General features: G+C 26.1%; 1 protein-coding gene across 5 annotated transcripts in view; it reads right to left on the reverse strand.

The window, feature by feature from the left end:
- The window catches only part of LOC100214127 (F-box/LRR-repeat protein 20), a 64,383-nt gene that overhangs the window by 30,679 nt on the left and 7,514 nt on the right, over window positions 1–26,190 (reverse strand). For 4 of the 5 annotated variants that reach the window (XM_065807839.1, XM_065807840.1, XM_065807843.1 and 1 more), the window contains exons 4-16: window positions 23,844–23,872; window positions 20,140–20,213; window positions 19,865–19,950; window positions 12,703–12,798; window positions 10,399–10,512; window positions 10,174–10,271; window positions 10,052–10,092; window positions 9,547–9,622; window positions 9,327–9,383; window positions 8,689–8,799; window positions 8,558–8,606; window positions 8,444–8,487; window positions 7,624–7,703 (exon numbers count right to left, since the gene is read on the reverse strand). In XM_065807839.1, the coding sequence (XP_065663911.1) occupies window positions 7,624–7,703; window positions 8,444–8,487; window positions 8,558–8,606; window positions 8,689–8,799; window positions 9,327–9,383; window positions 9,547–9,622; window positions 10,052–10,092; window positions 10,174–10,271; window positions 10,399–10,512; window positions 12,703–12,798; window positions 19,865–19,950; window positions 20,140–20,213; window positions 23,844–23,872 (955 nt within the window). The remainder of the gene's footprint in view (window positions 1–7,623; window positions 7,704–8,443; window positions 8,488–8,557; window positions 8,607–8,688; window positions 8,800–9,326; window positions 9,384–9,546; window positions 9,623–10,051; window positions 10,093–10,173; window positions 10,272–10,398; window positions 10,513–12,702; window positions 12,799–19,864; window positions 19,951–20,139; window positions 20,214–23,843; window positions 23,873–26,190) is intronic. The other variant, XM_065807842.1, reaches the window with a different exon arrangement.

Consider the following 26,190-nt stretch of genomic DNA (forward strand, 5'->3'; position numbering starts at 1 on the left):
GTTACAGCATTAAAGTCTTAAACTATTTTTAAAAACTAACTCTAGGTAGTGTGACGGTCCTAACGCTTACTTTTTACCACTTATGAACAAAACAACTTTGTCAGACTTATTTCAGCAAACGAAATGGCAAAAAAATCATTTGGTGTGTGTATTTAGCACAAACTGATGTTATTATATGCTGAGTTTTATAGTTTTTACTTGAAGTTTTACAAGAATTTTTTTTTTTTTTTTGTCATGACGGTCGTAATGAAAAATTCAATTCTTAAAAACAACAAATAAAACGATGCAATCTATGTTGTAAGAAAAAAAATATAAATGCTTATTAAAAACCATTCATATTATGTTAAAAAAATGCACTATAACATTATCAAAGTTCTCAATTACGGATATACGATACGATTTTTAATGCTGTAATCTTTTTTGAACGATTTTTAACTGTAAATAAGCATCAAAACAGATTTATCAAAACAGATTTAACACCCTTACAACTTTCACATTTAGAATGTCAAAACAAGTTTAACACCCTTACAACTTTAATTTTATCATACCATGCTATGTTTTTTTTTTTTAATTTGTTTTGTAATTCACCTCCCCAAGGTTGAGAAGGCCACTACAGATGAGGAGGCTACTTGTGGTTATAACCCTCTCTCAACTCTTTAACTCCGAAACACAAACCTTGACGAACAAGGCCGCTGCGTGGAGAAACAAGTTGAGTGCAGTACTACCAGGGACGTGGTAGGAATCGAACTCGGAACCTCTCGCATATGAAGCGAGCGCTCTACTACTACACCACTACCGCATGTTATAATGAAAAGATTTTTATAAATAACATTTTTGATTAAAAGTATTTTTAAATAGTTAAAAAAAAGAGTTATGGAGTTTAGTATGTGTTTTTATAACTTTTTTGCTTTTTTTTTCTTCTATTTCTCGGGGAATTGCCCATTCTATTACATTTTGATTTTTCAGAAATATCTAAATTAAAAAAAATATATAATGGATAGTGATGATGATGGAACCCTCCGCAGATCCTCTAGGACCAGAAAAGGTCAGAGTGCAGCAAGAAAGAGAACTGAGAATAGTTCCAAAGAGCCTTCCTTATGCCAAAGTCATTCTTCTTTGAGAAATACCTCTCCTAGAACTAGCAGGGACCATCAGCCAGGATCCTCATGTACATCCCAAAGCAGAAGTCCAGCTCCTCAGCGAACCAACAGGAGTAGAAGAACACTCTACTTGCTTCAGCATCCCCTTTATATGTTTGCACCAAACAGGTTATATTTTTTATTTACTTTTAAAAAGTATTAGAAAATGCTGAGTAAAATTGTTTATCAAAAATAGTTGTATGTAGAAAAACAATGTAATCCTACTTTTAATTTTTTTAGACTACCTTGTGGGAGAAGTTTGTCGTCAAATATATTGGCTAAGATCAAAGAACAATAAACAAAAATTATCCTGTGCACAAATGTCAAGGTCAAGATTTATGGTTTGCAGTGAAGGGGAGTGTGAAATTAAAAACAGAGGGTAATTCACTGGTGTATGTATACTCAGAGAACTGTTAAATCTTTGGGACAGGGGTGGTTTTGATTCAAACTTTCGGTTAACAGAGCAAGTAGTCAAGGAAAAGCTTGTACAATCTTATGATCGCTACCAGAAACTATGCAAAGTTAGAACCCTTTATGAAAATAGAGAAACAGGAGCAATTAAATAAAAAAAAACAGGATTTTGTAAATGAGGCAAACTGTACATTTCAAGTTTATAAAATATCTTTTATAAAATATCTTTTATTCAAGTTTATAAAGATATCTTAAATCTGATTAAAAATGATGAAAATAGAGACAAAGATGCAAAAAGAGAGGACATTGAGTTCCTGAAGAAAGCATTTAGAGGTGAAATGGTAAAGTTTGACAACAGTAAAGACAAATCTTATCATGACAGAATTAAAGATGGAGAAAAAAGAATGTTTGATATGATAGAGAGAATGCATAGAGAAGATGAACGGGAAAAAGAGAGACAGGAAAGGTCAAAGAAGAAAACCATAGAAGAAAAGGAAAGAATGAAAAATTTTGTGATGGAAGTATCATTTTCATCAAGTGGAACAAGTGCAACTGATAATGATAGTGATTTTGAGCCTTCACCAAAAAAACAGAAGAATAGTAAAGATAGAGTTTGCCTGCAGCTTTCAATGAATGACATTCTTGACAAATGGGTTCCATTCTTGACCAGGTATAAGGTAAGCGTTAGAGCAGAAACCTCACTCCTGGCCTCACTTTTCAGTATCGCTGGTGTTGATCTCAATACAGTTCCTGTATCAAAGAGTGGTCTGCATAGAAACAGAAAGATTGTTATTGAAAATGAAGCAGAAATGGTCAGAGAAGAAAATCTAGACAAAGTATGAGATTTAAAGGTTGTCCTTCATTTTGATACAAAACTTGTCAAGTATAATAGAACTGAAAAAAAAAAGTCTGAAACTGTAGAAAGGCTAGCTCTCAGTCTTTCATCACCCCAGGTCAATGAACCCCTAGATTTCTTGCTCGGAGTTTTAGAAATTGAGTCATCTAAAGGACAGGATCAAGCTATTGCTATTCAGAATATTTTAGAATACTATGAGCTCACTGACCAAATCATTGGTTGTAGTGCAGATACAACTGCCTCTAACACTGGAAAGTACAATGGGGCTATAAAGTTCCTGGTGGATCATGTGCTTCAACGACCAGTGCTTTGGCTCCTCTGTAGGTACTAAAATATTTATAAAAATCATTTATTTTGTCACATACATTTACATTGTACAGTGTACAGTTTTTCATATTTAAATTTTTTCAGGCACCACATATCTGAAAGGCACATATCACATGCAATGGATTATATTCAAGGAACAACAAAAAGATTTATATAAAGATAATATAAAGATTTCCATAATAACTGGCGAGAAATACAAGAAGGAGCTAAAAATATGGATCAATTGCATTTTTTAACTATGACAGAGATGAGTTTAAAGTAGGTACTACTTTTCATACAAGAGTAATAGATACTAAGAATTTTTGTGAAACAGCCTTGAAAAGAGATTGTTTTTAAAGAGGAGACTATAAAGTTCTATGTGAACTACTGGTCATTTACCTTGGGGGCCATATACCTGGTTTCCAATTAAAGCAACCAGGTGCACATCATCATGCCAGATTCATGGCTGACTGCCTTTACTTGCTGACCATGCAGCTGACTTCGAAGATAAATTCAAAATTGAATAAAAGTGAGAAAGATATATTGCAAATGTCAACTGACTTTATTGTCACATTTTATGGATCATACTTCCTGAAGTCTCCTATTGCAGCCCAGGCACCATCAAATGATTTGGATGCTTTCAAACTGTCTTTAGAAATGATGTCAAATGAGCTATATAAATCCAAGTATGGTCCCCTGGCAAAAAAGCTCCATTCAAGCCTGTTTCATATACAAATGTTTCATATACAAATTTTCAAAATCAAGTAGCAAACCTTGCAGTGGTCAATGATAGGGCTGAGCGCCACATTCGACTTGTTCAAGATTTTGTGGCTCAAACCTATGATGAAGGATTACAACAAGACACAATGCAAGTTGTAACTAAAAACAGAAAAGAAGTTGAAAAAGATATGAAAAAAACTGATTTTGTGTGATTTTTTAAAGATTTTGACCTTTATATTGTTGCTATTTTGTGATAAATACTCATTTGTGATTTTTTAAAAAGCTAAAAATTAAGGAAATATTTTTTTTAGATCAAAAATGATTGAAAAATGAAGATGTTTGCGATATTTTTTTCAAACTTTAATTTTGAACTTTTTTTTTTTTTAAATAAAAGATGAGACCAAATAAAATAAATATGTCAAATATTTGTCAACCTGTTTTTTTCTTCATGAATTAATTAGAAGTTGAATGACTACTGTAAAAAATGAGTGAAAATAAGCCAATTTAATTCCTTTTAGAAATAATTTTTTGGATTTTTTTAAATTAATTTTTGTTAATTTATGTTTGCTAATTAATAATAGTCAATAAAAAATGTAAGTAGTATAAATTGAAGCAACAATTGAAAAAAAAACAGGTTTGCTGGCATGTACAAAGTGGTCTCAGCAAACAAGAAATTGGACATCAGTTTAAGTTTAGCGAATACAGCATTAGAATAATGCTTAAAAATTATAACGAATTTAACTGAAAGACAAAGTCGAAGACAAAAGTCGCCCTAGTTGTCCTAAAAAAATGGCAAAAACCAACGAAAATAAAGCACACCTGTTTTTATCTTATATTTATCACTCTTATTGTATTCTAAATAAATTAAAGATAATAAAAAAGAAACATTTTTTAATGTTTGACACTTTGTAATTGGGATTTCTTTTACCATTAAATTATATATATATATATATATATATATATATATATATATATATATATATATATATATATATATATATATTTTATTATATTTGAATTAATTTTATTATTAAATATTAATAAGCAGCAGTTAAGTTTTGTTAAAAATATTTTCACCACAATTTTTTTTCGATAAAAAAACAGAAAGTTAAATAAATAGTTTTTCTACTTTCCAACTTTAAAAATTTTTAACTTAAATTTATTCTATTAACTTGAATTTATTTTATTAAATGTAATTTAAATTTTTTTAAAAATTTAAAACACTCTTTTTTACAATTTATTTTACTTTTAAAATTTCCAAACTATGTTAAAGAAAAGAAAATTTTTTTTTATCAAATTCAGTTTAAAGTTACTTTTGAAGTTCGTTTTAAATTCAACTATTTCATTTATTTATATATAGTTTCAAATAAATAAATTTTTTTCATCCTGTTACTAAAGTGCTAATATTGAAAAGTGTTAAACGCACTTATAACTGTATATATTCCAACTTTAAAAATTTTTAACTTAAATTTATTCTATTAACTTGAATTTATTTTATTAAATGTAATTTAAATTTTTTTAAAAATTTAAAACACTCTTTTTTACAATTTATTTTACTTTTAAAATTTCCAAACTATGTTAAAGAAAAGAAAATTTTTTTTTATCAAATTCAGTTTAAAGTTACTTTTGAAGTTCGTTTTAAATTCAACTATTTCATTTATTTATATATAGTTTCAAATAAATAAATTTTTTTCATCCTGTTACTAAAGTGCTAATATTGAAAAGTGTTAAACGCACTTATAACTGTATATATTCCAACTTTAAAAATTTTTAACTTAAATTTATTCTATTAACTTGAATTTATTTTATTAAATGTAATTTAAATTTTTTTAAAAATTTAAAACACTCTTTTTTACAATTTATTTTACTTTTAAAATTTCCAAACTATGTTAAAGAAAAGAAAATTTTTTTTTATCAAATTCAGTTTAAAGTTACTTTTGAAGTTCGTTTTAAATTCAACTATTTCATTTATTTATATATAGTTTCAAATAAATAAATTTTTTTCATCCTGTTACTAAAGTGCTAATATTGAAAAGTGTTAAACGCACTTATAACTGTATATATTCCAACTTTAAAAATTTTTAACTTAAATTTATTCTATTAACTTGAATTTATTTTATTAAATGTAATTTAAATTTTTTTAAAAATTTAAAACACTCTTTTTTACAATTTATTTTACTTTTAAAATTTCCAAACTATGTTAAAGAAAAGAAAATTTTTTTTTATCAAATTCAGTTTAAAGTTACTTTTGAAGTTCGTTTTAAATTCAACTATTTCATTTATTTATATATAGTTTCAAATAAATAAATTTTTTTCATCCTGTTACTAAAGTGCTAATATTGAAAAGTGTTAAACGCACTTATAACTGTATATATATGTTGTTCTCACTCCAATTATAATTTTTCATTTTCATTGCGAGATAAACCATAATTAAGCCTGTGGGCAAAATTATTTTAAAAATTTTAGTAAACTTTTTATAACAAATATATGAAAAAACAATTTTTTTAGCTTTGAAATTGCTTTTAACGAAGGTTTTTTCATTACCATTAATTTTTTAGACTTTATAGAATGAATGCCGATTAAAAATGATTAACTAATTAATGAGTAGTATGCAAAGATTTTGTTAAAGCCAACTCGTTAAAAAAAAAATTATTGATAGTTTTTTTTTTTTTTGATGATTAAGAAATTCAGCCATAAACAATTCACCCTTCATTTAAAAAAAAAAGAAAAAAAATTAAATCAGGAGAAAGAAACATAAGACCATAATTTTGTGCATTATGAATGTTTTAAGAAACAATATAAGTTTAAATAAGTATAAATTTTTTAAAATAAGAATACTTTTACTTTTAATACTTTTTTTCCAAACAGCATATTTTAAAAATAAGTTTGAAAAAAAGCTTTATTTTATAAATTTTGAAAATAAGTTTGAAAAAAAACTTTATTTTATAAATTTTGAAAATAAGTTTGAAAAAAAGCTTTCAAAGAACGAAAAAGCTGTCAAAGCACTAATGGCATAGGTTAAAAAAGAAAATTTTTTTTTTTATTTGCTTGCTAATATAAAAAAAGGAAAGTGAAATAACAATATATAACTGTTGTTTTGATTATAAAAAAATTAAATTTTAACAGAAAAAATCAGCTTTTAATGGAAGATGGCTGAACAAATGATTTTAGCATATTTAAAGATACCTATTACAAATTTTTATGATATCATTAAGTGCATTAAGTCAATAGATGGTATCAATCCAGAAATACCCTGTGGAAGACTAAAAATTACAACTCAAAAAACCAACAACATGATACACTGTGTAGTTATGACAGACATACAGATTTCAAACTCAAAAACTGTTACTCAAATGCCTCTTAGTGTGAACGCAAGTGTGTCTGCACAGTTTGAAGATGCCTTGTCAAGAACTTTAAACTTCAATCATAGCATGCTGCATTAAAGTCACATGTTTTTAAAAAAATATTTAAGATTATCTTAAATTTCAAAAAGAATTATTAAGTATTAGACTGTTAAAATGTGGCAACAAGTTCTCAGATGAAGAGCATGTTAAACAGTTTGCAGTGCACAAAGTAAATGTTTTCCTCCCCCTAAACTTGCTCTTTAATCCCCGATATATTGATATTATAGTGGGTGACAATATGGCCATATATCACCAAATATATTTTTCTCTCAAAGTATATCAAGTTGAGTCCCAAAAGAAGTGTTAGTTCATAGAGATTTTATAAACAATTTTTTAAATGTAACCTTTTTAAAGAAAATAGTGTTAAAAAGCATCTCGAAAAATGCCTATTTTCAATTTCTGCTTTAAAATGTTTTATTGCAATAAATTAAAAAAAAATTGATTTTTATTTAAAAATATTTCATTAAACTTTCCATCAAACTTTGTTTCTTTTGAGACTCAACTTGTAATACTTTGAGAGAAAATTATTTTTGGTGATATATGACACCCACCATGTCATGGAGTGACTTGAGGGTGGGGTGAGTAAAGGCGGTGATGCATTTATAAAGAGTTGAAATTCATATTTGCATTTTCTTGATTTGTGCACAAAAACTCCACAAAAAATAATAAGATAATCTTATAAAATATTCATATCCCTAACACACACACACAGTTAAAAAAAAAATTTCAATTTAAAAAGTAGTAGTTAGGGAATATGCAATTCAGTTTAAAAGAACAATTGACTTACTGTATTTTGTTACATGACATTCCAATCGTTTCAATGACCTCATCATTTACATTAATATTGCGACTAATGTTGAGCTTAACCTAGAAGAAATTTCAAATATTGCGACTAATGTTGAGCTTAACCTAGAAGAAATTTCAAATATTGCGACTAATGTTGAGCTTAACCTAGAAGAAATTTCAAATATTGTGACTAATGTTGAGCTTAACCTAGAAGAAATTTGGAAAACTAAAATATCTAAAAATATTTAAAACAGTATCTTAAACTTAATTGAACCTGTCTGAAATTTCAAAAGGGACACAAGTCCTTTCGTTAAAACTTTTCAAAATCAACAAAAAAATGTTTTTATATAAAAAAAATGTCTATAATGCTAAAGACACTAAACATAGGAGAGAAAACGTAAAAAACGTAATTTTTGCGAGTTTTGTTTGATTATAAAAAAAATTTCAGTTTAAACTAACTGTTAAACATTTTGGACTTGTTTTGTTTTCGAAAGGACGGGTTTAATTCAAATTTTATTTATTTGAAATTTATTTATTTGAAATTTATTTGAAAATTTATTTATATAAAATACTATTTGAAAACAATTTGGATTTAAATTTTTTTTTTTTATAAAATAAGAAAATTTATGCAAAATAAATATAAAAACTTTATAAGTGTTTATAAGTGTATATTTTTGATATAATTTACATACAAAAAGTATTTTTGTTTTATCTTGTTTTACAATTTTTACTTTCTTAAACTTGCAAAAACAAATATTTTTACCTTTGTGAAAAATTAACAAAAAAAGCAAACAAAAAAAAAAAAAGAAGCTTAAAAATACCAAATTTTTCAATTCTTTCAGTGATTTAAAACCTTGATGTGTTACTAAAATAATCAAACAAATTAAACATCTTAAATACAGCAAACGATTCATGTTAACAAAAAACTTTATTACCTGCTTTACTTAAACCACATAGATTAAGATTGTTTATTGAACTGCATCTCTAAAGTAAAAAAAAAAATGAAAGTAAAATCTGTTTTTGCTCTCAACAAAAGCAAAACGGCTATAAATTAGAGGTTACTAACTTGAGATAAAAAAACAAGTGACTGATCAGAAAGAGATATACAAAATGATAAATTAACTGAAGAAAGATTAGGACAGCTCTTTGTTAAATTGCATATTCCGCCATCATTTAACTAGAAATATAATAAACAATAATTTTACTATTTAATACTATATTTAAATTATTATAAAAATATTACAAATTTATACCCAAAATTACACCAATAATAAAACATGTTTTATCTAGATTATTCTAAAATATGCTTTATATCTTATCATTCTTTAAATTCAAAATTGCTTTTTTTCTTAAAACAAACTTAATTTAACTTAAAATATAATAAATAATAGTTTTGCTATTATTTATACCCTAATTACACCAACAATAAACATGTTTTATCTAGAATATTTTAAAACTTGTTTTATATCTTATTACTCTCTAAATTAAAACTTACTTTTTTTTCTTAAATTAAAACATTAAAAATGATAACCTGACATAAATTTCATGTAAATTTTGCAATTATAAATTTATTTGCACTTAAATTATTTGTATTTTGTAATAAAATGTAATTTTTTTAAGCTAATTTTTAAAAATTATAATTAAAAATATCAATGAAATCAGTGTAAAATCACTAATGCATCCATAAAATAAAATTCTACTCACTCGAGAGCAATTACTGAAATCCACAACTTTTAATGAAGAGTGTAACATAAACAAGCACTAAAAAAATTGTTTATAACAATCAAAGTCATGATTTCTGATGAAAAATAACATTATTTATGCACCATTAGTTAAATAAATTAAAATATACTCCATAATTGAAAGATCTTAAATAAAAATGTTTATAAATATATTTGTTTTTGTAATTGTATACTAGTCCTACCTTTCCTATTAGCCTTGAGCTTTCTGTTACAGAAAGTATTTCAAGATGTTTTAAACCTTTGAACATCCACCAAAAACTGAAAAAAATAAACACACGATGCACATTGTTTATGTGGAACATTAGAACTAATATATTAAACAATATATATATATATATATATATATATATATATATATATATATATATATATATATATATATATATATATATATATATATATATACACACACACACATATATATATATGTATATATATGTATATATATATGTGTGTATATATATATGTGTGTATATATATATGTGTGTATATATATATATATATATATATATATATATAAGTATATATATATATATATAAGTATATATATATATAAGTATATATATATATAAGTATATATATATATATATATATATATATATATATATATATATATATATATATATATATATATATATATATATATATATATATATATATATATATATATATATAAATATAAATTACCCTTTTTCTCCAACATTTAAACACCTATCCATTTTAAGAACCTAAAAAAAAAAGAAATCTACTATTGACAACAAGATTAAATAAAAAGAAATAATCAAAATAGTTTAAAAAAAAAAACTAACTTGCAACTGAAGAAGATTTTCTCCAAGGTATTTCAACGTTTTGTTTTGGATACAAGTTCGAGAAATATTTAATTGCTGCAGCTGTTTACATACTTTACCTACAAAGTAACTATATTGTATTTAAACCACAAACAAAAGCAGTGTAACATGTTGAACAAAACATGTGCAGCATGTACTTTGCAAGATCCTAGTTTTAGTTTACAAACAACTCAACTTTAAACTTACCAATCATAAAAAAACTTATTTTTGTTATAACATAAGGAGATGCTGAAAAATCAACAGACTTCAAATTATTGCAGCCTTTTTTAAGAATTGCAACCAGTATATTGTCATTTAAGCCTAAATAACATAAAAGACAATTAAAACCTTAAATACAAAATAACAACTAAAAGACAATTAAAAAGTATAATAAAAACTATAACATCAAACATACTAAATTACTTTAGCAATATACTCTAATATTATAAAATACCCTTTTTATTATATTATATTACTATTGTAAAAGAAATTTTTTGCTCAAAATGTTCAAACAATATGGATATATTAAAATTGAGAACTTTGTTTCCATTTTTTGACAGGTAAAAAACTTAGTTAAAGTTATAAGTTTTTCAAATTGTGACTTTTTTAGACATTTTTTTGGTATTAAATTTTCTTATGGTTAGTAAAGCAACTCTATTAAAGAAATGCCAAAATTTTTTACTAAATGGGACCATTTCAAATATACCAAATTAACAGTGTTTTAAGTGCAAACTTTGCAAAATTATTCTTAAAACCCCTGGCTCAATAATACAGGTATTATAAGGAGTCAGTATTTACATTATTGCCAAAAGCAAAACTTTACAACAAGCATATAATGCTTGAGGATACCCTGAAAACTCATTAAGCCAACAGTAATCTTGCTATTGAATACTTAAGGATTTGGTCTAGAAACAAGTTATCAGTTCTTTAAAAAAGAAACTTGAAAATAAAAGAACATCTGATAAGTATCAAGTGAAAAACAAAAGATACATAAATATCTACACTATAAAATATTTCAAACTTTTGAAGCGCTAAGAATATAAGGTACAATGTCAGCAACAAAAATGCCAGCAACAAAAGCCACTAAATTGATCAGTGTTAAGCCTGATTAATTCTATTTAAATTTGGCAAAAACATTGCTTCTGTTTTTGTTGTATCCAAGTACTTAGTGAAAAAAATTGTCAAGAAACTAAATGTAAATGTGTTATAACTATGTGTCAAAGTGTAGTTGATGTGCTTTTTTTTAAAAAAAAAATTAATGCACGTCAATATATCTATTTATACATTCCATTAATCAAAATTAAAAAAAAAGAAAATTGGTAAAAAAATTCAGTAGATCACTAGTAAGTAATGATGATGATAACTAAATATAATTAAAAAGTTTGGAAAAAAAAAGCACTTTGATATGTGATTCAAGAAAAAGATAAAATGCTTGAACATTTTTTTTTTTGAGTTGCAAATGATGGATATCAATTTAAAAAAAATGGATATCAATTTTATTCTGACCAAAAACAAGCTTGAATATTTGTATCGTTTTAAAATTACTAAAAAAGTCATTAGTGCTCTTTCAAACAAAAATGTTAATCATTTGTACTCTAAAACTGTTTACCATTTTTTAGGTAAAAAAAGTTGATGAAGCTAATTACCAATAATCCAACTTGTTAAACAGCTTTTTAAAAATAGAACTATTGAAATAAGAAGCATCGATTAAAACTCATCAAGTATTTGTCAAATCCAAATATCTTGTATTAGGGGATGATCAATATGGCAACAAGTTAAAAAAAAAAAAAAAGACAACTAACCTTGCCATTAATCTTAATTAGATAATATTTCTGCCTGGTAGTTTCAAATGATAGCTTTGATGATGACAAAGAAGTCAACACTGATTGTATAACTGATAATGTAAGAAATAACAAAAATGAATTGATTTTGGCTCAACAACTCAAACTATTTATTGATAAATCAAATATGTTACAAACTGAAACATTGACCGTTACGAAATCGGATTAGGCCTTGTTAAAAAAATTTGTTAAAAACATTGTTAAAAAAGTTGTTAAAAACCTTGTCAAATAGGTGTTTTAAAGCCAAAGCCTAAACATTTGAACCTACTTTTTAAAGCTCTTCAAACTACTATTTCTACATCAGTATTAGCTGACAGATTTGACAACTAGTCCAAGAGAAATTTTCTAGTCATGGACTAGAAAAGGCCTCTTGGACTAGTTTTCGATTCAATTCTTTGTTTCTAACTAATATAAGATTTTTCCAACTAATAAAATTCTTCAAACATTTAAAATAAAGCATTGACTATTTCAAAACAAATTTTAAGTGATATTTTGTACTTTTTGTAATAATTAATTTAATCTTAAACAAATGGCCACTGCTTATTTCCAATTACTTTGGTGTACTGTTTTTCAGAAATTTTACTTTAATGAAAAAGTTCAAACTGGAAGCCCTAATCATGACACAATAACAGTAAAATTAAGAAATTAAGTTTTATTTATAAAACAAAACCTGATAATCTGTTTGAAGTGTTGAAAAAACCTTTAAAGTTGAGATAGTGAATACAGTTCCAATTATCAAGTGAAATTTGACGCCATCTTTTACAAACTAAAAAATAAAAATAAAAAAATAATTAAATGTGGAACAAAAAAGATCCAGCAATCATATTTAAATTGAAAAATATATCATTAGTTGGTTTGTTCTTAGATTTAATCTAAAATAAAGAACTAAAATTAAAAAAAAATACACAGAGAACAGCTTTTTAAATTCTGTTACAAACCTTTCTAGAGATAAGTATGAATAAAAAACATTAAAATAGGTTAGTTAACATTGGTTTTAAATTTTTCAATAAGTTTGGGATGAGAATTTTTTTTTTAACAATCTATGGGGGCAAGCAATGTCCCTTAGCCATTCTAAAGACAACACGATGATGAAAAAAAAACACTGATATAAAATCTACAATTTATTTGTGGATAAGGGTAGCAACTTGTTTTTCCTACTAGTCCTATGACAATAAAAAATACTCAGTCTTATCTGCAATAAATTAACACCAGAAAAGACACTTAGATAAAATTATTTTAATTCTTTCATGTTTTTTTTTTTAAGTGTAACATCTACTGTTTTTTACTTGAGTAGTTAGATTGACTATAAATAATAATTGTAACAGTATAAAGAATTGATTTCTGTAACTTTATAAAGTATAAAAAATAGATGGCTGCAACATTATGAAGTATAAAGAATAGATCGCTACAACTTTATAAAGTATAGATCATTGTAATTTTGTATCTGATTTTATAAGGAAACTTGTCCCACTTTGCTGAGATAGAACAATTTATTAAGATCTCAGTATGATGGTTAACTGTAGAGAAAGTCTTAATAGCAACTATATGGATTATTCATCCTGCCCAGCTATACTGGTATAACTTTTTCTGCCAAGAGTTCCACTTAAACAATGACTTGTTTGACCAGATAAATAAAATAACTATTATATAGGAAAAAAAGTTTTAACTTCTTTGGGCCTGCATTTTTTTTTCATTTTTTTATTTTAGGTGCACTAAGAAGTCCTAACGGTCTTATCACAGAGCACTTCGGAAGAGCATTTGAAAGGAAGTTCACACCTTCTTCCTTACCAATGTTATAAAACTTTCCCAGAGGTGGTGTTGAACCACAGATCTTTAGCTTCTGATGCAAGCGTGGTAACCACTGCACTATGGCTGCTCAAACAATATAACACTAATGGTCCTAAAATAGAACCTTGGGATATCCCACAAGCTATCAGATTTACATAAAGGTATAGCAATTAAATTGTAAAGTGACAAACAATAGAAATAGCATCTTAGTATTTAAAAAAACTATAAGAAACTCCGAAGTTTTGACTAAGAGGTCTTCCATAAAGTACGTACACAGATTCATGGGAGAGGGTACCCAAAAACATATAATTGTAAATAAGAAAAGGGGGTGCTAAAGACAGTGAGTACATATGCAGTTTGAATTTTACGTTGAAAGTTTCTCATTCTCTATATCTCCTAAAACTTAAATTCTTTTTTTTTTTAATAAAAGCATTGATGTTTAAAAAAATGAGAATCGTATTTAAAACTTGATTATTGTCTATGTAGATATTCTTTTAAACAAAAGAAATAGTTAAAAGAAAACTCACCAGATCACCTATTTCATAACAAACATTTGCAAAAACAGAAGTTGACACTAAACTATAATCATTTCTGCTTTATAATACTTTTGGTCAAAGGTACAATGGCTTCTAAAACTAACTTACTGTTATAAAACAAAACTTACTTTCGTTAAACAAACTAACAGTTGAAAAGCAAATTTAGTATAGTAAAACAAACTTAGTATCACTTAATGTATCTTTTAAGTAATATAAACAAATAATAACTTTGTTTCAACAATAAGCATCCTATATTGGGGTGAACTACTGCCAGAATTGATAACGAGTGGCAAGTAATTGACTAATTCTGTGACATATTATATTGTTTTGTTTTTATATATTTTTGTAGCGAAATTGTTTAACAAATGAAGCCTAAAATTTTCAGAGCTTCCTGGTGTAGTCTACATGCTGTGAATCAGTCACCACAAGCACTTTTTAACAACTTTTAATGCTAAAAGTTTGTTTTTTTTTTACATATTATTACACAATAAAAAGGATAGTTAATGGATTGTTACTTAATAAAAAATAGACAATTGTAAATTTGTAAAAGATTATTGCTGAGAATTGCCTTTAACTTAACTTATTGGTTAAAATTTCATTTGTTAAAACTTCTTTATTGGCATCAGACATGCTCAAGTCATGTTTGATAAAATATTATACGTTTTTCGGGCTAATAAAGTTAAATTAAAAACCAGCAGCTTAAAATTTGTAAAGGAATTTACATCTTCTGAACCATTATTCTCTTAAGCAAAACTTATTTAAAATAATAATAATAAAAAATAAAAAAATTGAGAACAAAACTATTAAAACTTTCAAAACAATTTTTTTAATACTTCGTATATTGATGTGAATTGTATAAATATTATTTTGATTAAGAAACTAACTTAATTCTAAAATTAGTTAAATCTATTATGCAAAGCACCAGACCAAATGAAATAATTTAGATCAAGTTCATCCCCTCTCGGGAATCTGTCAAAAATATGACTACGATAAATTTGATTCTAATATTATTTGTTTCCAAAAATTTGTTTCCCACTCAACGTCCCTAATTTTCAAAGTTTTCATGTAAGTAAAGCTTATGATTGAAAAATCTTTTTTTTTACTTTATTTTCAATGTCCTCCCAACTTTCATTAATGCCTAGATAAGTTGTATTAATATTAAAGAAAATGTTTAAAAAAGACATTTGGACTAAATTTTTTTGAATAAAACTAAATAATAAACGCATATCAATAAAACTAAAATTGTTGTTTTAGTCGAAGCTGGTCTTTTCTATTTTTTCTTGGTTCTTGAAGTCTTTATAATATACACCACAATCTGCAGACATGCTACTTTATTTCAAGTGCGCTTAATTCATAGCAGGTTCAGTATATGACGCCATCGTAGTATTATTTTTAAAGATATCATACTAAGATGTGTTTTTTCTCCTACAATCAGCAAATGGTGTTTATTTGTATCACTTTGTCTAAATTCAAAAAATTATTTGCGATATTTTTTAAATTTAACAAAATATATTACTTTATTAAAAATAAAGATTTTAAAAATTTTATTAGCGCAACTCATTATTAACAATCATCAGGATAATTTTTAAATTAATGTGTCTTTTATACAGTTGTTTAGATTCTTTTAAATAAGCATTATTTCTTGAACAAATAATTTTTGTACAAGTATTATATAATACTTACTTGTTATAGAGTCTTATATTTAAGATGACCAATATTCTCCTGTTTTGTGCAAGAGCTATATAAAATTGAAATTTTTATAGCAAACTCCTAAAATAAAAGACAAGACATTAGTCAGCTCATATATTCTGAATCTTTTTTATTTTTGTTTAAATGATGAGAATTTTTTTTTAAATTATTTAGGCTGTTTATCACTAAAAGAGCTTTTGACACTTTGCCCACACCAAACAATTAAAAGCTATTAAAAGTTTAAAATTAAACAGCAACGCAATTAAACCGTGTAAAAGATATCATTAATAAAAAGTAATTAAGTAGAGGAGTTTTAAATAGTTAATATTTATTAAAAAACCCATCATGATGTCATATACCAGGCATGTCAAAGTGGCGTCCCACAAGCCACATGCGGCCCGCCAGACCTTTTATGGCTGCCCCAAACATTTCTATCATTTTATTACAAATGGCGGCCCGCAGACATGCATTTCAAAAATGTTTTATTTAAAAACAACAATAAAAAAATCACAAATAGTTTTCTGAACTCCTTTATTAAAAAAGGACATGAATACTAAATTAATTTTCTAACTTTTTATTAAAATTGAAACTCTAAATTTAAAACATAAAAAATTATTAAAAAATTATGACAATATATTTTAATTTTAACAATCGATATGAGAAAATAAGGCGGGTGAATATAAAAAAACAATTGCTTTTACTCAGCGTTTTTGGAGTAATTGTTCAGCTTTACGTGAATAAAGATTTAACATAAATCTTTCAAACTTTTATTTACGTAAGGCTGAGCAATTCACTTCAAAAACGCTGAGTAATTGCTTTACGTGAACAAAAATTTGATTAAAATCGCTCAAATTTTTATTATCGTAAAGCTGAACAATTACTCGAAAAAACACTGATGAAAATCAATTGCTTTTTTTTATTCACCCAGCCTAATAGATTAGTTGTTATCTTGTTGTTGTTGTTGTTTACCATTGAGTTATTTTTGTTTTTTGGTTATTGTCACTAAATTTAAAATGTTTCATTCAAAACCAAGTGCAAGCAGAAAACGTAAAATTAAAGATGAAAAAAGAATTTTTCAATCATAATGGGAAGTGCTATACTTTTTTACAAGCATTAATGAAAGTATTATTTGTCTGATTTGTCAACAAAAAGTTAGTGTGCTGAAAGAATTCAATATCAAGAGGTATTATAAAACTCATCAGGAAAAATTTGAAATTTATCAAAAAGATAAAAGGACAGAAAAATTAAATGAACTAAAAGCCAAACTAAAAAGCAACAAAATATTTTTCATTTTGTGAACAAATCAAATGAACTCGTAGTCAAAACAAGTTATAATCTGGCACATTTAATTGCATTTCATTCCAGACCTTTCACTGACGGTGAATTTATCAAAAACTGCCTATTTAAAACTGCAAAGATTCTTTGCCCTGAAAAAATAAAAGATTTTAAAAACATAAGCTTTTCAAGAAATACAGTTGCTGAGCCTGTTAATGACATAGCAACAGATTTGAAAAGTCAGTTAACAAAAATCTGCAAGGATGTTGAGGCCTTTTCAATTGCTGTTGATGAAAGTACAAATGTCAAAGATGTTGCTCAGTTGTCTGTTTTTATCAGAGGTTGCAATTATGAAATTACAGAGGAACTTCTAGAGTTGATTCCTATGCATGGTACAACAACAGGTGCAGACACTTTTTTGGAGATTGAAAAAATACTGGACAAGTATAAACTTCCTATTACTAAACTTGTGTCTATAGTTACTGATGGAGCAACCGCTATGATTGGTTCAAAGAAAGATCTTGTTGGTAAATTAAATGAGAAAATTGGCAAATAGATAAACAATTTTCATTGTATCATTCACCAAGAAGTATTATGCGGAAAAACAATTGATCTGGATTATGTGATTAAAAGAATAGCATCTGTTGTCAACTTTATAAGAGCAAGAAGACTAAATCATCGCCAGTTTGCCACATTTTTCTGAAGAATATTAAATTGTATAATATAATAGCGGTAGTAACATGGACATTTTTAAAGAAAATTAGATTTTATAAAGCCAATTTTTTTGTATATTTGGTGTTTTTTGCTTTAAAACAAAAGACCTTTAAAGCCTAGAAAAATTGATTTTTTTACAAACCCCCCGATATCAACGTCAAAAACAATTTAAGTTTTCTCATCCATTAATAACTTATATTTTATAGATATAATATAATAATAGCAGTAAGTTATTATCACAACAAGATTTTAACGATTAAAAATAGTTTTTTTTTTTGTTGAATGAAAATGACAGTGAATATGAGGATTTACCATATTACACTGAAATTCGATGGTTATCATGTCATAAAGTACTCAAAGCATTCAATCATTTGAAAACCGAAATATTTCAATTTTTGGAAACAAAAGGGCAAGATATTTCAGATATAAAAAATACCAAGTTTCTTCAAGATTTAGCTTTTCTAGTTGATATCACAAAACACCCGAATGATCTGAACATTATTTTGCAAGGAAAGAACAAATTGATCACCACAATGTTTGATTATGTCAGAGCTTTTCAAACCAAGCTTTTATTCTGGGAACGCCAAATTGAACAAGATTTTGTACATTTTGAGACGTGCAAGTCTATGAAGCTGCAAGACCCAAATTTTATGTTCAGCAGCTACTCAAAAAATATAAACAATATAAAACAAGATTTTGAAAAAAAGGTTTCAGGATTTCAAAAAATATGAACCAAAGTTTGCTTTGTTCACCTCACCATTCAACTTTGATATTGAAAAAGTGGAAGAAGATCTGCAAATGGAATTTATTGAACTTCAGTGTGATTCTGTTCTCAAACAACAAATTACTGATGTTGGTGTACCCAAGTTTTATTCATTTTTACCACATCAATTTCCGAAGATGATTCAATTTGCTTGTCAAATGTGCAATGTTTTGCAGTACTTATTTTTGTGAGCAACTTTTTATTGTGTTCTTATTGTGTGAAATAAATAATGCAAAATTAAAATTCTGTACTTTTTTTTAATAATATTGCAGTGATTTGGTTGATTTTAAATATAATTATGATCTTGTTTACTTCAAAGCTTAGCAAAAGGACAGTTAGAGTTGAAGAGTTACACTTCATTCATTAGAAAAATAAGTATTAGCTTGAGCGGCTTTTACAATATTTTTTTAGGCTAAAGAGGCCCCCATACCAAACTGAGTTTGACATGCCTGTCATATACTGAAGCTATTATGAATTAAAAACACATGAAATAAATTAAGCCTGCAGATTGCAGCGTATATTATAAAGACTCCAAGAAAAAATGGAGAAGGCGAGCTTCGACTAAAACAACAGTTTTAATTTTATTGATATGCGCTTATTATATAGTTTTAATCAAAAACGTTTTTTTTAAACATTTTCTTTAATAAGAACATAACTCTCAGCACTTGGGGATTCTATAAAGATTTAGTTTAATTTAAGTTTTGCAATTATTAATGCTAATTTCTTTCTAAATTTTTAGGATTCAAGCCTATGTACATAGACATATGTATGCACTATGTATGGATTACAGATTCTAAGTCTAAAATGTGTAGATTTGTGTTTGCAGGCTTGAAAATTAGTGTTAACACTTTAAACCTTAATTAAATAATTTTATTAAGGACAATTAAATATATGCTTTAACTAAATCTGCCACATAGGAGATGCAACTACAATTAAGTGAAGGTGAAATAAGAGTGTACCTAAAAATAGTCTTTAAGAAACACCATAAAACTAAGAGCATATCAGTTTATTGCATATTTTTATTTATCCTCTGTGTATTTTGAATGTTAAAATAAAATATAACAAACCTAACTCCATCTTGATTTTCGTTTTTAAGTCAAGGTAAGAAAATATATGAAAGAAAAGATCATCATGCAGCTTATTGATATAACAACTGTAATAAAACATATTATTAGAATTAAAAAACTATTAACAATGTGACAACAAAATTACAAGAAATTCAATAAGCTAGGAGAGATAATCAAATTTAGGAGAAAAATTAGGAGAAAAACAAAATAGGAGAACTTTTCAAATGTGAAAAATGAAAAAGAAGATAATTATAATACAAAACAAAAAAGCAAACTTGTTTTGTTTTTCTACTTTAAAAGTATCTACTGTTTTTTTTTCCTCTTCTGCCATAAAGTAATTAGCAGCTTCCTTGATAATAAAAATATAAAAATTGCACATACAAATTAAATAAACATCTAACTAATTCTTGATGTAAAAAATGATGTAAAAAACAAATTAAAAAAAAAAAAAAACTATACATTTTTCATAGAAAAATTTACTTTTAACAATTTTGTGAATGTCTTAGTTGTAAAATCATCTTTACTATATTTTCCAGCCTTTAAAACCTGACTTTGATGTCAGGTCAGGGTCAGAATCATAACAATCACCCTGCTACTGATAACATATAATCAATACAGCCTGCCACATGCCCTGAAGACAAAGACTAGGAGAAATTAACTTAAACTAAAAATATTAACTGTCTAACTAAAGATATTAACTGTCTCTGGATACAGTCTTACATAAGGCCTCTTTAAAAGTCTTGTAAAATGCAAAAACTTAAAAAGTAAGCATAAAATTTCTGCTAACAAGCCTTGCATTTCTTTGTTTAATAGGCTAGCTCAATGTATACCAGTGTTGCATTGTCTCTCTACTAAGATAAGAAAGTTTTATCTTTTTGACTCGTTTTTGCTTACTTTCTTTTACTTTCAATCAACTCTCTGACATTTTACTGCTTTTATTTATTTTATGACAGCCAATCAACTCATGCCCTCTGACAACCATTTTTACTCCTATTATCCTGCTGATTTTTATAACAGAAATACTAAATCATGTATTAGATGGAAGCAGTGAGGCTAAGACTACTGCTCTAGACAATAATTATTCAGATCACATTTATATCCTTTATTTGGTCTTAATTTAGCTTTAAGCTGATGACTTTCTCAACTTTTTTGAAACTTTTCTTATTTTTTGTATGGACTGACTGAAAAAATTAAAAAGCAAATAAAATACAAAAATGTATGTTTAAATTTATATTTACAAAAAACTGCATTCTGGTGTTCTTTAAAAGCCCACCTAATATAGTGTATCTTAGGAAGTTTTTCGAATGAACAACACTCTCCTTTATTTCTAGTAACTTCAAGGTTCCATTTTTAATCCTGTATTGATTTACATTTGTAAAAATGATCTTACCTTTATGGTGGCTTGATTTGATTTCATTCTCCATCTTTTTAAATATTTTATCCCCCTTATATGAGCAAAAAGGCATGTGTACCTCTCCCTAATGTACACATGACTTTTTGTTCATTATCACTACAAAACTTTTGGGCACATCAGACATGTTATAGCAAAACTTGGCATCTTTAAACAATATTTTGGTATCCAGATGGCGTCCAACATGGCATTGCAAGGCATATTCAACATGGCATTGCAAGGCAAAACTATTCTTAGAAGTAATTTTTTTCAAATTCAATAAGGCTGTATACAATAGGGTTATTCACTCTTGCAAAGAAACTGTTGTCATATTTAGGCTGGTTCTTCTTATAACATCCTTTCTTTTTTATCCAGAACTTACCTTAAATTAAAAATTATAAAGTTTTTCACTAATATCTCGATAAATAATTTGTTTTAGAAAATTTAATTAACATGAAATTTATTATTTAAGATATGAACACAACTTGCCTTGGCACTTGGAGATCGCTTTAAAGAAACTGATTATTTTAGATAAATATATACGAAGTTTCACACGTGTTAAAAAAATAAACCATTTTATAAATATCCTATATCAACTACAATTAATCAACACTTTTTAGGCAGGTTCTCTAAATAAGCACAGCTTTGTTGTAGTATCCGCTCTTAATAAGCTTTACTGCATAGAAATAAAGTTATGTGAAATAAAGTTATGTATTTAAAAAAATTGACAAGATTGAAAAAACACAAAACATATTGTCTCGTCCAAGTGGAGAATTTGAAACTCCAATTTCAGACTTGTCATGATTATCACCTCTCTTGATAATTTCTGTTTGCTAAAATTACATCATTTTCTTAGTTCTGCCATTTGTATAGCGTTACATACAAACATCGGTAAGTGTAAACAGCTATAGCATAAGTTGAGTTTGTGGGTGGTAAATGGAACAACCATGTATAATATACGTATAATATGAGAAAACTTTAAAACCTTATTTTTGCAATTAGAATTTTTTTTTGCTATATATATCTTTTTGCCATGAATATATACAGATAAATTGAAAAAATTTAAAAGTTATCATGCTTAGGGGAGGATTTGAACCCTACGAAATAACACTGTTGACAGTGCACTAAACCACTGAGCTATTAATGATATGCAATTAGGAAAAAAACAAATCATTTTATAAATCTTTTATAAGCTCTACATATGCAGAAAAGGTGAACATGTTAATTTTTTTAACTCTTGCAGCAATTTTTTAGAACAAATTATTTTACTAAAAAATATTGAACTAAATAAAAAATAAGTGTAGAAATAAACAGTAATAGATAAACATAGAAATGGTTGGTTTGGTAAAGACTTTGATTAATTACAATGAAAAACTTTTTCATTGTTATTAATCAACATTATTTAGAAGGCTGATATAATGATCATTATTTAGATATTATTTAAAAAGTTATTTATATTATAAAATTTTTTTCTAAATTTTAGGTTTTTTCTCTCAATATATGTCTATAATTATTTTTTCACCATAAAAAATATTGAAGTAAGAATAAGTATAGAAATGATTAATGCAGAATAGACTTACCCATACTTTATATATACACATATTGCATGCATATATATATATATATATATATATATATATATATATATATATAATATATATAATATATATATATATATATATATATATTTATATACAGTCTTGCATAGTAGTCAAAAAGTTTCTTCCATAAACTGTAGTTTTAAAGAGAGTGCTATTAAAACACAGACCAGAAAAAGGGTTTTTTTTCTTAAATGATAGACTGCCTGCCCAAACCAAACCCTCAGACGATGTAGCAGCACTCTGTTGCAAGTCAGGCTATAAGATAGTCAATGTAGCAACACTCAGTTGCGAGTCAGGCTATACGATAGTCGATGTAGCAACACTCCCTTGTTAAAAATATTCGATAAAACTTAATGTACTTTCCACATTTATTTGTTTTAACTTTTCTATAACAATAAAATGTAGCTTAACTGTCGAGGTAACAAAAATGTTGTTAAAAGAGACTTTTTTTGTAAAAATAGGCTTTTTCGATAAGGATATATTTATATATATATATATATATATATATATATATATATATATATATATATATATATATATATATATATATATATATATATATATATATATATGTATATATGTATATATGTATATATGTATATATATGAATAAAACTCTAGAGTAAATATAAACTTTGGTCATGTAATTTTAAGCACTTTATATGTTTATCCAGTTTAAGCTATTTATAGTTATTTCTAATCTAATCTAAATAGTTTATTTATTATGGCAATAACTATATTAAAAAAGGGTTGCTAAGGAGTCTTGTAAGATAGATAAAAGTCAAAAAAAAAATGCTGATGATCAAACAAACTATTATATTTACAGTTCAATTTTCTATAATAGGTCAACAATGTGCTTGTTTTTGTTCTAGACAACCTTTTTTATCTTTATTATTATGGAAATGTCAATAAACAAATGGACACACTTAGGAACATAAATTCAGTAAACAAATTCAATAATAATAAAAATTTAATAAATGAAAGCCTACTTTTAACACTTCCTTGTTCTTATCTTTCCCTAAAAAGACAGAATTTAAATTAATTCTGAACATATAATAAATAAAGGCAACAAGACAAAAAATATCTTTAGCATAAAAAAACAACTTGGTAATTGAAAAAACAATTGCTGATTAAGCTATTAATTTTAGATGTTTTGATTTGTTATAAATTGAGCTTGTGACAGAAAAAGTATTTTGTGTTAAAAATGATATTTTCTGTAAAAAATCATATGGAAATCAGAACATGTTGCAGTGTTATAGAAATATATACTTTGAACAACAAATATAAATAAATTGCAATTTAAATTAAATGTTTTTAGAGAGTGAGAAACAAACTAATAAATCATGTCTAATAAATTGTGAAATAGTGGTTACGTGTCATTAAGTACAAGGCGTCCGCTTATCAATTTCTGACTGGTGATTACCAAAATGAAAATGATTAAAAGCTAAATAATATAAACAATAATGATGTTCACATTCACTCAAAAAAATTAATATTTTACATTAATAAATTTTTGGTGATTATTTATAAGGATTTAATGTTAATTTCATTTTAGCTTGGATAACTAAAAAATTGGCAAGAACCATTTAAAAGATTTTCAAAATTTTTGACAAATGCTATAAATTTTGGAATTTTTGCAAGATGTTAACATGTTGAAAATACATAACATAGATGAAGGTTGATGAAGTTTATATCAAATTATCATGAAGGTGCATTGATAGACATTCTACTGAATGCTAAAATGTCTATTTTGCGGTCTAAAGTTTTTAGTAAAAATGATTCAATCAAAAATGGTACATATTCTGAAATTCTTTAAAAACAATGCAAACTATAATTAGTTTGGGTAAATTCCTTATAAGTAACAACTAAAGGGTAATTTAAAAAATTACTGCCTTTAGTTGTTACTTATAAGGAATTTCATATTTTATTTCATCATACTATTTCATCATACATCAACATATTTTACTTTCAGTTGTTGCTTGTAGAGAATTTGCAGTATTTTGACTTTGAAGAACACTTTTACTTGCAATTTTTTTTATTACTTTCTTCACCTCATTCTACTCTGCAGTTATTGTCACAAACAGATTTATGAATCCTTTTAAAAATTTCTACTGCCAAAGCATATGATACCGATTTCCTTCCATATTTGACAATAATGGTGGCTCCATGTGTTGATGATATTATATATACCTTGATGTCAAATTCAAATTTCAAATATATATAAGATTTTTTATTTTTTTATTTAAAAATACCCGGATTGAGGATATTTAATGCAAAATAATTTGGACTAATAAATAGTGAAATTGGCTGGATAACTAGACGTGGATACCTAGATTAAAAATTTACTGACTACCATGCAAAAGTGCTTATATACATTCATAACAAAGAACAAAGATTCCTAATATTATCAGAAAAAAAAAATGTTCAAAGGTATGTCAAACTGGGTCTTAGAGTTTTTAAATTCTTCAAAATAATTATCATATTTTCACTATTTCACTAATTAAAATATTTTCACTATTATATTTTATAAAAACATTTAAAAAAAAAATCCATTTGAAAAATCAAAAAATATATAACTTTTGATGTTAGAAGCTTTTATGCAATAAAATTCAAATTATTATTCATTATACAAAATAATTATTATTTTTGAGCAATAATCATTCTTTTCTAAGGTTGATTTGTTCCCTTTACCATCCTATTGTAAATACTGCATATATGCACTTGGGTTATAACATTTTGGTACCACCATTTGACCTTAAAAAAATTGAACTTTGCTTTAAAAGCAACTCAAGTTATTAATTTTATTTATTTACTTTTTAAAAAGGTCACCCAGCATGATCTCGAATTACATATATACAAGCTCGGTCCCATATATCAGTAACAAAAATTTTCTTTAAAAGTATATCAACCTGGGTCTTAAAAGAATGGAACAGTAAGAAAATATTCCATATCAGTTTTTAAGCTGTACCCATCATTAAGAGATAACAGAACGAGTTGCATAGCCATTAAAAAGAATAAAAGACCCTTGGAAAGGGGTCATAAAGATCCAGTGTTTTTTTTAATGATAAATTGTGATTTATCTGTTAATAGGTTTATAAAATCTTGTTAAAAATTATGTAACTTGAGAATATTTTACTACAAATGACTTAAAACTAAAACATACTTTTAAATGGTATTACTAGCTTTAAATGGTTTATTTGTTAACCAATGGCAACAATTTACTTTTCTCAGATTATCATTCACTATTGACATCTAGTGAAAACCATATACGAAACTTATTGTAAAGTTAGCATCTGCTTAGACTGCATCTCTTTATTATGCAAAAAGAATGGTAAG

This window comes from Hydra vulgaris, chromosome 10 (genome assembly GCF_038396675.1).
Source record: "Hydra vulgaris chromosome 10, alternate assembly HydraT2T_AEP".
In the NCBI taxonomy this organism is placed as follows: domain Eukaryota; kingdom Metazoa; phylum Cnidaria; class Hydrozoa; order Anthoathecata; family Hydridae; genus Hydra; species Hydra vulgaris.